The following is a 13,632-nucleotide window of genomic DNA, read 5'->3' on the forward strand; positions in this document are numbered from 1 at the left end:
GAAAGGCTTGGGGCTGGGAGCTCTGCTGCCAAGGCTCACCTCTCAGCAGGTGACTCCGCTCACAGTGAGGCTGGGATACAGACTTACTTCAGCTGCCAGGATGATTAAGCTCTGAAAAATTGGGCTTTGTGCCCCATTAGAAGTGTTTTATTTACCTCTACTGTATTGTGTACAGCTGTTTGTAACTCAAAAACTAGCGAAGTTGGCTTCCCGTTGATTGGTGCATGTAGCTCCTTGCTATTCTAGAAGCCTAAACCCATGAAAAAACTGTCTGGTAAATACTTTTTGTATCAGAATCGTATCAATTTTGAAAACATAAACTGATATTAATCAATTAATGGAATGAATGAATAAGAACTTAGTTCATCACACGTAAAGGCGCTATCAAAGATTAGTAGCATCTTCTCGTTTCTCTTCAAAGTTTCTGCTGTTTTCACCAACCTCCAGTTCTTTTTTTTTTTTATTATCTGGGTTTATTTGATCATCATAGTATGCGGCTAAGCCGATTTTCACATGCTGTCAGACGCATAGCATGGGGCATCGGGTAGTTACTGCAGCAGATGGCTAACCCCTACCAGCTTGCATGCATAGCCCAAACTAGCTGCTCTTTTATATGTCCGATGGCAGAATAGGGCAAGGGGGGCAGATTTGTAGAGACAGAAAGGAGTGGGGCATTGAGGGCCGGTCTGTACAATTGGCAGTAGAGGTGGGAGGGCGGGGGAGCAAGCCAGATGTAAACACATCACATCACGCCTTCCTCTGACAATGGGAGGAAGCGGAGAAACTTTCCTTGCTTTTTTACCACCTTCCCAACAATTTGGCCGAATTGGTAGGGCACGTAGGTGTTATGGGTCCAGTTATAGGTATAGGAGGAAGAAAGGATGAATGGATCGGTAGATGGACAAGTTGTCATGACGACAGGATTGCTTCTGAGTGTGTGTTGGCTGATGAAGTCTCTCTTTGCCTGCTTGTCCAATCAGATGGCTGAGCAGCGCATGCAGCACGAGCAGGAGAGGACGCGGCTACAGCAACAGCACAGCGCGGAAAAGGACAGCCTGGTCCAGGAGCGCCAGTGGGAGGTGAGCAGCCTGGAGAGGCAGGCCAGGGCAGCCCTGCAACAGCACCAACAGAACACCCAGGAGTGGAGGAAGCTCGACGCCCAGGTAGGGGGTCTCCACTGATCCACGTTTGCACACACACACACACACATGCTGACCCATCGCTCTCCCGTGGACAACCATTTTGTATTTAGCACATTGACGGTTTCCTGGGGTTTCAAAAGCACAGCGGGTTAAGACACTTTTTTTACTTGGAGCAGGACAGATATTAATATTGGGCGTGAATCATTTTATGGATAGCTGTGTATCGGTTGGTAGTTTACGAAATAATTTAGATATTGCTATCTGAATGTTTTTTCTTATCATTTCGGCAAAAACAACGTCGCGCGGAAAGAAAGTTTTTGGGGAAAAATTGAATAAACTAAACAAAAAAGTCACACAGTGCCGACTTCTAACGTTGTTCAAAAAACAATTTTAAGATTTTCTTTTTATCGCAGCAGGGTTTTGTGATAGAAGTGCAAATATTTGAAATCCAGACACCACAGGTAGCCAGATGAAGGAGAAGAAATCTGTTCCATTGGGCGCCAAGGTTTTATTCCGAAACCCTGGGTCCAATTTCTCTTTTATTTTCTGCTGTACGGTTATAGACCAGCGTCAAGCGCCCTCTACTCCCTCCGAAGTGTATCTCTGCATGGCATTCTCCTCTCACCGCAGGTAGTCATCTCCCTCCGGAAAACGCTGGTTATTCTCTTATTTCAGCATTGACGGCCACAATGAATGTATGACATTTGGATCTATATTAACGGGCATGCCTATTCTGTCACCGTTTAGTCAAACCAGCAGCAGGTCTTCATCTCGTCCCCTCGTCTTCGCCTCTCTCCAGCCTGGGCTAGCTTGAAGCTCTGTGGGACGCCATTTGACAAACCGGCCCCCCAACTGGGGATGTGTTTGACTCTTCAGGCTTCCTGATCAAATGGACATTGTCAGCATGGAGAGATTTTTTGTTAATTGGCCATTAGCTGGATATGGGGATCCAGTTACAGTCGCACCAAATGGATGGCGAAGAAGTCGGACTTCACGTACATTTTTTAAAAGTTGTATTCGTCATAACTTAGTACAGCTATTTACGACAAAGGGGCATTCAAGAGATTAACACATACCACAAAAAAACAAAAAAAAATGTAAGTTAACCGTCCTACACTGTATTGATGTTGAAAGCCTATTTTTCTAGTAAAATGCAACTATTTCTAACAACTACAGAGACTCCTTAGGATATCAAAATATAATCTTTTTGACTCTGACATTTTTTTTTTTTTATGTTTACATTTAAGGTTGTAATATTGAAACTAGAAGTGATGCTCCGTCTGATGTTCAAAACGGCCCCCTGTCGGTAGCTCAAATATCAAAAATATTCGTTCATACTAGGCTCTGTTTCACATTCAGGCAATTCTTTTAAACACTGCGAGAAGCCATCTCAATCGCCATGCCAGTTATTATAATACTGGTTTGCTTGCGCCACACATTCTGAAAATGTACTTAAAAAAGCAACAGGGAGAGGCCCTCTCTTATGTGCCCCCGTCTCATTTTTTGGGGTGAAATGTTTTTCACAGCACCAATGCCACCAGCTAGTGTGTTATTTTTGCTTTTTGGAGATGCCGTCACAACAGGACATTTCTGCTGATAACATGCTGTCCTACTGGTGTCAAAATGACGTGTTGTTTGACGAATCCTTGGATCTCAGAAGGTGACAGAAAACAAACTTCTCCAGTGCTCATCTCATAGTCTCAGTTCCCGTTTGCTTGAGCAGCATTTTGAGTAGAGATGCGTTAACGTCAGATGTTAACGCAGCAGAAATCAAGATTTTCACTCGGGCCTTGGAAAGATGAAGGATGGGATTGTGAGGTCTCTGAAAGTGTGGTGTGGATGTGAGCTGGTTTGACTTCCTGTTTGAGCACATGGATGTGCGGTTTAAATGACAACAAGCTGACATACAAGTAGCAGATATGTATTAAAGATGAGCTTTTCTACACTGGAAAAAGCCACTTACTCCTAAACACTTGTGGGTTTACCAAAGTTGTTTACCACCAAGGATATCTGTGCTGTCATACTGCTAGCAATGTGGCCTTCACTGGCAGCCTTTTAAACGTATAACACAGGGCGGAGAAAGTGTGGAAATGTTCATTGAATCTTCAAAAAAGAGCATTTTGTTAATGCACACAGAACACATAGAGCGCTTCCTGTAAAGCAAATTCTCTGGCTTCTTTTCTCCTTTGCTTCTGGGAAGCTCAGGACTTTTCAAAACAACACACTCCCACCACATGGGTCGGATGGGCAGTATATTATCTTCAAGTGACATGTCAGTAACCGTCATGCCTGCTGTGGCGATTGAACCATGGCCTCATTATTTCTGCCTCCCTTCTTCTCACACTTTCTCTCAGTCTTCCTGGAATCAGGGCAAGGATAGTTGCAGCTCGGAAGTTGGCTAAGTGAACAGCAAATGTCAGTCACACACTCGTAGGATGAGTAATACCCACTCATCCCCTTGATGTGGTGGGACACTAATAAATAGCATTCCTGACTTGCCAATGAGTCGTAGCATCGATTTAAAAAAAAACTGGGACACGTTGTCCTCCTCCCACCAGAGCACCTTATCCAAAATATTGAGCCCACCGTGAAGCAGCTGCACATTATAAAGGCTAGTAAACACCAATGTTGTGTACAAGGAGCTTCTATTTGTCCCATGTCCACACTTTAGGTTATATTTAATTGTTCTGTTTGTGCCTTAAATGTTATAATATCCTTAATGGAAGAATCAGAATTATGCTGCTGGATTCTAGGCCTGGTGTGGGGCTGGCATCCCACCGACTCTGGGGATTAACTCACAAATTCTCAGCCTCTTGGAACTCAATGTTCTCTTGAAGGAAAAAAAATGTTTGAAGCTAAAAAAAATAGAAGTATGAAAAGAAGCTCCCAGACAGTTTCTGCATTGTCCCGTCAGCTGATCAATGTCTCTTGAAAGATGAAGAAGCTTTGTTTTTGGAATCCATCCCCACTACATCCTCTAAAAGACTCCACTTCCTGATGTAATGGCCTTTTTTTTCTTCCGTCTACAGACATTGTGATGAAATCATCCACCCATGTTAAACAAATCAATGTTAAAGTAACAGAATGGGAGAGGAACACTATATATTTTGTGTAGTCACACTGGATATGAAATGATGACTCATACTTCTACAATTACGAAGTTTACCTTGAAACTTTTGTATTATATATTCCCTACAAAACTATGAATTTTTCGAGAATGTACAGATGAATTCTATTGAATGTAAAACAATTCTAGTTTTTCACTCTTGCTGTTCTTAATATATACTCCATTTTGTGTATTTTCAGTTTTTAAACATTAGTAAGAGTCGGACTTCAAAAACTAGGACAAGCATTATAAATTAATTTTAAAGCCTTGCGAACAACACAATTGTTTGTTCTATGAAAAACGTATCATTCATATTCTTCCCACCAGCTCCTCCTCCAAACTCATTTTATAGGTATTATTTTCCCAATTAATTTTGTATTTTCTAAAGGAAAACGTACACGCCATCTGGACTTCAAACAGCATGGGAGAGAGGGGGAGAGTCTGGTGAGGTCTTTCTTCTGGGCCGTGATGGACTAAATAATGATGCTGTCAATTTTTCAAAGCATTACAATCCCAACTACGTGATTAAGATGAGTCAAATGAAGAGGGTGATGACAAGCTGAGTCAAATAAGAGGATGTCAGATGAAGGGAGCAAGGCAGACAGCTAGACCAGTGTGCACGTTGATTGTCTCTGCGCTTGTGTACTTGTCACTAACCAAATGATTGGTCCCTGAGATCTGGTGTCATCAAGCAGATCTTGTCTTGTTACTCAATGACTTCCTGTAGCAGATCCTACGATGACTGGCATGTCAAGATTGTGGTTTAAGAATGATTTCATCACGTCTTACTCTTCCCATGTCCTGTTCATCTGAGTTTTTATGTTTTTCTCCTTCATTCTGAACAATTGATCATGGGGAAAGTCATCAGTGACTGCTGATGTTCTGTGATGTGTCGAGAGTTACAGCATGCTCTCTTTTCAAAACATGAAGCCATTTTAGTATGTGCATACATCACATATTGTTGATTTCAGGCAGATGCATTTTTAAATGGCAGGCTGAAAAAACACATTTATTACAACATCTTACCTACATTTTGTTTTTCTAAATTCAGTCAACTATAACACATGAGTGCAAATGTATTGTATGTATCTAAGTCTAAACATTAATACATTATTTGTCTGTCGAGGAGTAAACGGACTGGTGATTTTATCGGTTCTAACTTTTGCGTTTTACTCTGTTATATTGCTAACACGAAGCCAGTGCATTGTTTACATTTACGTATATTATGCCCCTTTTAGCACTTTGGGATTACTTTTATCAATGAAAGGTGCTTTACAAATAAAATGTATTATTATTATTTAAACAAATGTGCTTTAATAGTTCATTATTTGTCAGAGCAATGCTGCGAATCACTTGTTCCAGCGCACAAAGTATTAGCTTTCACGATAGCATAATGAATAGAAGCAGTGGTAAACAGCTAAGCTATCCTAATAAGCCTCGATTTGGAGTTTAAGCTAAAGGTTGTGTCACCTGTCATGCTAATGCACAATATAATTTCTCACAGCAGTCATTTGTGATGTCTAAGCAGGAACAGAACAGATGCAACCACAGTGATAAGATTAATTATGGGTCTACAGCATTCAGGTGTGCCTGTAAGCCACGCAGCCAACGTGCACAAAGCCAGGGCCTGGCGCTGACATGCACAGATGGAATTATACATTTTATTAGCTGTGCCTCTGTTTGCCAAGTCATAATATCTGCTGTGAGAGGTTTTTCCTGTTTATAGTTATGTCACTTTTATGTAATCCTTTTTTAAAATTACTGTTAACATATCACTTTCTTTTATAACATCCACAAATACATTCCCACATTAGCATAACAATAGCATAATTAATCTATTCAAATTCATTTTAATGATATACCCATGTTTTCCTCTTTTTTTTGTTTTTCTAAGTCGAGGCCATTCTCTTTCAAATATGTGGACACCCTGCATAATTGGTTTTATTTCTACAAGGGAGGCCCGCTCGCATATCATAGAACAGTGATAGGAGTGGCCGCTTTGGTGTTGTTGCTGTCAAACTAAATTATAGCGACTCTACTTTTATTACCAACACATCCTGGCTGTTCACTCTATAAAGGATTCTGCTTAAACAAATGTCACAATAAAGTTTGCAAAGAGAGTAGCACATGGGTAATAAAGAAAAAATCAACTTTGTAGTTATTGTGGCAGAGTAGCTACTTCTGGTGTTTCTTTTTCTGTCTCTTTTTATATACATTTTATACATAAAGACCAACAGTCACTAATGGAGTCTTATAACTTCTCTTCAAAATGTTCTTCTCTCGATGGAAACCTATTATGTCTGTTAACCAGCCTTCTGTTGGTTCCCCAGTCTTTAGTCTTTTTAGCTGACACCATTTGACCCAATATATTTCATTTGACACTCTCCTATTGTTACCAAGAGCTGCTTCATCTCAAAGCTCCACATCTGCATGCTAACATGTGCCCTGTTGGAAGTGGCCACGCTCACATACTTCCAAAGGAGACATGCTCTTTTGGCCTCTTAAGTTTCTGAAGTGTCATTGCCAAAGCCTCTGTTCTGAGAGATTATACTCTCACTTATTCAAGGATTTTTTTTTTTTGGAAGGCAAATCATCCACATTTGTTAAAGAGAGAATTATACATTAAAGATCCTTGAGAGTTCAGTTCTAATAGCTGCTTGCCCTTGAAGGCGCAAGTGAAGCAGTGAGACGGGTAATGTTGAGGAACAGCACTGGGACACACAGATAGAAAGGATTGCTTGTGTTTGTTTTTTTACCTCATATTCTCTCTGACTGTGCTGCATGCGATTGTATGTGTGCGGCAGCCAGACCATGTGTGGCTGTTTGTCTGTTTATGTCTGTGTGTGCGCATGTGAGTCTGTCTGTGTGTGCCAGTGTTGGAGGGAGCACAACACGGAGCCACAGCATCTGCCTGTTTTTGTGACACTCCTTTGAAGTCTCTTTGATTCTCCCCAGTGCCCGCTAAAAAAGACTTCAGACACTTTCTGTCTGATTGCCTTAGCATGGCGTTGTCCTCGGATGCCCAGGCTTTTAGCGTGGAGGGCGGGGGGGTAAGAGGCTGAGCACATAGTTTGAACCAAAGTAAGAAATAAATCAAGTAAACCAAGGACAGTAATGAGGATGTGCAATAGCTGTGCAATGTAGGTAGGGAAGAGTGAAACACCAAAACTGCAGTGCTTCTTAGAACCACACTTCACTAAATTCATATTTGCTCATTGCTTGTTGTAAATTGTAGGGAATGATCATATTATACTGACAGATGCAATATATGTGATTATGTTCAACACATTTGTGAAAGCTTTAAGTGTGAAACAATGTAAAGTGTACATTAAAGGGGACAATTATGCTAATGTTTAAGCTAAAACTTTGGCTTTTCTGCCTGAACGTTTTAACATGCTTCAATATTCAAGAACCACATAATTATACTCATACTCTCTTTCTGATTATATATGTAATAGTTATAGATAAAATTAAAAAATACATAGCGTTTGTCTCTTTAAGACACACTCAAAAAAACACACACAAAAAAGACTACTCTGCTCTGATTGGTCGGTTTTTCCAGGTCCTCTGTATCTGTTGCTCTGGCGGCTACTTTAAAGGCACAGTTTTTGTGCAAATCTACTTGAATAGAAGTTATGATAGTTTCACAGTGTTTCTAATAGCACTCAAACCTACTTCATAATACAAAAATATGCATGGTTATCTCACTTTTTCTAAATAAAATACATTTAAAAAATACATTGTTTTAGTTTTTAGACAAAAAACACTCTAAAAAAGACTACTCTGCTCTGATTGGTCGGTTTTTCCAGGTCTTCTGTATCTGTTGCTCTCTGTGTCTGTGTCATTTCAGCCGGGGAATGACTGTAACGAACTGGGGCGCCACTTTCTACCTAAATGTAGTATAATTGTGACATCACAACGTTACACATTTTCTGATGACTACTTTAAAGGCACAGTTTTTGTGCAAATCTACTTGAATAGAAGTTATGATAGTTTCACAGTGTTTCTAATAGCACTCAAACCTACTTCATAATACAAAAATATGCATGGTTATCTCACTTTTTCTAAATAAAATACATTTAAAAAAGACATTGTTTTAGTTTTTAGACAAAAAACCTTCATCAAACAAACTGTGATGCAATTTTGTGAAAACAGTAAGCTTATTTTTTCTTTTTTTTGCATATCCTAAACTCTTCAATCTATCTGAGATTGAGCTTCATTGCTTGTGTCAGACCAGTCTTATTTCTGGTGTTTCAGAGGCTGTGTGGGGTTTGGCTTATTAGCATTCCTGCTATATAATGTTGATGCTCACTGGCAGCACTATTAAAGAGCTCTTCTGGTTGAAGTCAAGGCTGAGCAGTTCAAAAAGAGAGAGGTTACACCATCACAGCAGCCCCTGCTAGAGTAGTCAAAAAGAGAAACATTTCAGCATGTTTGTGAAACTTGGTTAAACCGTACAGGCTCTCCCTCAGATAGTGTGTCTCAAACTCTCTGCAGCATCCTTTTAATCATTCCTATCAATACAGAGCATTTCTTAACATCTGCCTGCTGTAGCATCTCTCATTGTGGTATCTGTGTGTATTTGTTTTTATATTATCACCCTACAGGACACATAATTTCCTTTTTTTTTCTCCTTGTTTCTCCCATATTCATGAGGGAAATGGAGAACCTCATGTGTCAGTGACAGAAATAAGTACCATGTGATGATGAATGGTTACCATCACTTATCTTAGTCGACTGTACATTTATTTTATTTTTTGTGACCAACTTTTTATTGTTTTCTTGTTGCCCTCACAGAGGGACTTATATACACAGATACAAATTATATAGACAATAATACAAAAAGAAAAAACAAGTTAAAATAAAGGGAATCCCTTTCCCACGCCACCCCGTCCCTCCCCCTTCCCACCCATCTTGCCATTTCACAGAAATCATACTGATGTTTGTTAGAAATCGTCTGAGTTCATCTATCTATTATATTATTGATATTATTATATTATTTGTATTATAGCCTAACCATTTATACACATCACATACATTCATACATATTTTTTCAGAACATGTCATCTGTTTAAACTGAATTGAGATTGATTCCTAATCATCTACAAATGCACCAAGGTGTGCATATATGTACAATCTTAATTTACACGACTGTACATTTCTGTTTCCAATTCCTTGCAGACAATTTCAGATTTGGAATCTCAGTTGTCGAGTCTACGTGAGGATCTCCATGGAGCCCATGAGAAGCACAAGCAACAGTTGGCTGAGATGGCGTTACTCCAGGAGGAGGAAAAACAAAGAGCATTCCTGGACAGAGAGGCATCGTTGGACCGGCTCCGCTCGGACATGGAGCGCATCCGCAGCGACCTTGAGGAAAGCCACCAGCAGGAGAAGGACGCGGCTCAAGAGAAGGTGGGTGAAGGGTTCATGAAACACATCACATCACTTTCCTCTGTGGATAAATGCATTTCAAACAAAGGTTTCATAAAATGTGAAACGTTCTTCCGTTCACAAGCAGTTTCTCACAAAACAGAGTGGATGACACTCGTGTTTGAAATAGCCTCGAACCAGTAATTAGGTAGAAAACACTGGGCAGAAGAAGAAAAGCTGTGTTTATTCCTGCATACAGCTGTGGTTGCCTTTCAGCCTGTGGGACGTCAGCTGCTATTACCACTAGAAGTGGTGTTGTTGTATGTTTTAGCAATCAATAATTTGTATCTTTTCTATGTATCTCAAACTGTTTCTCTGTATGTCTGCCTCTTTGTATATCTCTTTCTCCAATAGATGTTTGTCAGAGGATATTGGAAAAATGTTGTCTCTATCAAGCTATTATTTAAAATCAGTGCAGACAGTGAGAACGGATTGTGTGTGAGTGTATGCTGGACGTGGACTTGTTGTATAGTGCTTTTATTCAAAGCCTTTTACAAATCGCCTCTACTTCACCCATTCTCCCACACAACGTTATCAGCAAGCTACCAAACGAAGCAGGTTCAGTGTTTCGCCAGACATGTGTACAGTAGGAGCGGGGGGATCGAACCGCTACAACCCACTCTACCTGCTTAGCTTTGACCGCCCCCAGAGAAGGAAGGCTTGCTCGTGTTCGCAACAGCTGCCGGTTCAGTTTTACAGATCAGTACATCTTAATGTTTGCACATCCAAGATGGGGTTAAACTTTTGTACATGTGTCCTCTAAGATTTACCCACAGACTCAAAGAGCCTTAGTGTTATTGAGAAATGTCCTCGTAAACACCAGAAAAAAACATGGTTTTTACTGCGTCATAGATAGAGTCTAAACAGAGTGTTGAGTCAGATAGTTATGCATCCCTAATGTTGTTATGGAACTTTGCCTTACCCTCTTACCATCATGGGATGTACACTTTTTCATCGTTCAGGGATTGGATTTAAGGGACAGTCACAAAGTGGAAACCACAGACATTGCCCAGCTTTGCTTTTTGCTATCTTTGAGAACCAGGAAGTGCTTCAATTAGAACTTCTGAGGTTTCCTGTCCCTTTCTTTCTCTCTTTCTGTCTTATTTGCTTCCCTGGCCACTACAGAAACTGGACCCCCGACTTTGAAATCACCCATAATCTTGTGCTGGTCTAGCAGGAAGCTGACCTAAGGTGGTGTTGATCAGAACCTAATCCCTCTGCAGGTCCCATCAAAGAGAGCATTTTTCATTAGACACCATCCCGCCCCAGCTGCGCAGCATTAGCCCCGGAATGCAGGGACCTCCAAAGCACCCAGCCGGCCATTTTGGCTCCATATGGCACACAGAACCTGGGGTACTGAGGGGAGAGGGATCCGAGGAAAAGAGTGTGCTTATTACAGGGTAATCCTCGTTTGAAGAAATGACGCTATTTCCTATCAGTCCCTTTAATTCATTTTGGGATACGAGAAGACTGTTTTGCAACTGAAAGATGATTTATCTTTTTTGGCTCACTTTAATTCCTCTTCCATGGGAAAAATGAGCCACAGTTGTCGGGGAATCTGGAGTGGATTCAAAGCAGGGAATGCTGTATGTTGAACTGAGACTGATAACACTATAAGAAATGTGCTAGTTTCACTTTTTATGAAAGAGATTAATGATTTCTCAGTCCCTTTTTGTCAGCTCAAAGTACATGCTTCTAACAAAAAAATCACAAAAAGGTCGAAACGGCTTTGCTTTTTCTTATCTGTCCAAGTTAGACTTGGGATTGGGGAAAAGTTTCACTTCTTCTTTGCGCCCTGTTTTTTTTCACGTGGGATTGAAGTCAGCCAGCTTTCAGATCCATATTGACTCGTTCGCCCTGTTTTGTAAGCTGAAATGTCTCATTCTTTTGATGCAGACAGAAATGCTGTCCTCTGCAGTCCACCATACTCTTGGAAGCAGAGCCTGGGCAGGCCAGCTTTCTTTTTTTTTGAACACATCTCCCAGATCCTGGAAAAAAGGCCAGAGAAATCCATTAAAATCCATGAATGGATTCCCATCAAAGACGCATGCGTTTATGGGAGAGACAGAGAGACAGAGAGGGATACAGGGGGATGTTTTGGGAGTAGACTGTCGAAGCTGTTGGAATGAAATAATGAGAAACAGAAAATCAGAGGAGATCAGACGTTAAGATTTGAGCTGCACCAAAAAGAAAAGTGATGGAGGTGGGCTGAGTAGAAGGTGTGGGGGGGGCTTAGTCTGCTTGCTATTGAAGTGTTGTGTGTGTGTGTGTGTGTGTGTGTGTGTGTGTGTGTGTGTGTGTGTGTGTGGTGTGTGTGGTGTGTGTGTGTGTGTGTGTGTGTGTGTGTGTGTGTGTGTGTGTGTGTGTGTGTGTGTGTGTGTGTGTGTGTGTGCCTCCCAATCTCCGCTCTCCACTGAGGGGCCTGTGAAGCTGCCTCTGTGCCTGATAAAGATGCCTCATCTCTGGGCTACAGTGAGCACCAATCCTGCCTCCCTCACACCACACATGATCCAGTGGTGGAAAGTAACTAAGTATATTTCCCCAAGCACTGTGCAATGTAACAGAAGTATATTCTTAGATGCTTTACTTGAGTAAAAAAGTCACGTCTTGCAAAAAGCAGTTTAGTCTGGGTTACATTTCAGATGCCTATGAGTTATTAAAAAGGTCCACCAATACATATCTATATAAATATATTTATATATTAACCTCAACTTGTCAGATGATTTTATGTCAATAACACGTCAACAACTACATTTTGCGGCTATTATTTATACTTTTTTTTGTAATGTCTACATTGGTGTAGTGAGACCTTTACTCCAGTTAAGGCTCTGAATACCTATTCCTCAATGCCATGATACCTACCACATAAAACATAGGTTATCTTTTGCTGTAAGTGTGTATAATTAGCTTTAAGTATGGTAAGTGGATGAAAGGTCTTTGTGTTTGACCTCTTCACCTCACTCAGCTGTATAATACTCACTCCCTGCTTGTCAAACCTAGAGATCTGAGATACTGTAAGACAAAAGATCAGATAGGGAATGAATAACGTCTGGAACCTTGAATTCATATTTTCTCTTAGTCTGGAGAGCATGGCTTTTTGATCTGCCGTGAGGAGATTAGATGTGCAAATGTTGCCTGATATGTTTGTGTGGACCCAGGTGTTTGTGCATGGGTGTCATAAAGAGAGCGCAAACTTATATATATTTGGTGTTGGCACATGCACTCCAGACTTTTTATATGTATGGCTTTTAATTGCTTCTGTAAATGTCACCATGCACTTGCAAAAAAAAAAGGAAAGCACATGTGTGTATTTGTAGTACTTTCAGGTGCGTGTGTGTACATGCCTACTTTCACTTCAGATCAAAGGGCGAGGGCATTTCATCAAACACTAACCAAGTGTGACAAAACCACCTGGAGGCAAACATCAGCCAATGAGGAAGCAGCTTTTTGGCATGCAGTGGCCAATTCCTGCTCCCTGTGTCACAGCACCCAATGTCCCTCTGGCCCTGTCCCATGTGTGTCCCTTCACTGGAAAGTCTCTTCTTAGGCCTAGGCTCCACGGGGACGAAAATGGGTTGAATCCGCATATTTCTCATGCGTATAGCCCTTTAAGCTCGACGACGCCGTAACGGAAACGTAGAAACAGACCCCGCAAACGACAACGGGTCCAAAGGTGGATAGATCTGGGAACGGAGCGCTCTGGGGGGTCCAACGGGGCCGTGGGGTCGCCTATACGGTCATCCGTTTCATAGCCCCGCCTCTCCCCGCCTCTCCCCGCCTCTCCCCGCCTCTCCCCACCTCTCCCCACCTCTTCCCACCTCTCCGCGTACCCCGCATCATTGCTGATGTGTTTCGTTAACAACAACAATAGCTATTTTAATTACCTCTCAAACTACCTAAACTAGTTATAAATATGTTTATTTTTACTGTCGAGTCATCATTACTGGATCAGCT

At 41.2% G+C, this 13,632-nt stretch overlaps 1 protein-coding gene across 4 annotated transcripts in view; it reads left to right on the forward strand.

Annotated features, from left to right (window-relative positions):
* The window catches only part of cep112 (centrosomal protein 112), a 94,907-nt gene that overhangs the window by 48,172 nt on the left and 33,103 nt on the right, over window positions 1–13,632 (forward strand). For all 4 annotated transcript variants that reach the window (XM_034142343.1, XM_034142344.1, XM_034142346.1 and 1 more), the window contains 2 exons: window positions 981–1,163; window positions 9,430–9,660. In XM_034142343.1, coding sequence (XP_033998234.1) covers window positions 981–1,163; window positions 9,430–9,660 — 414 coding nt within the window. The remainder of the gene's footprint in view (window positions 1–980; window positions 1,164–9,429; window positions 9,661–13,632) is intronic.

Source organism: Trematomus bernacchii, unplaced genomic scaffold (assembly GCF_902827165.1).
Source record: "Trematomus bernacchii unplaced genomic scaffold, fTreBer1.1, whole genome shotgun sequence".
Lineage (NCBI taxonomy): Eukaryota > Metazoa > Chordata > Actinopteri > Perciformes > Nototheniidae > Trematomus > Trematomus bernacchii.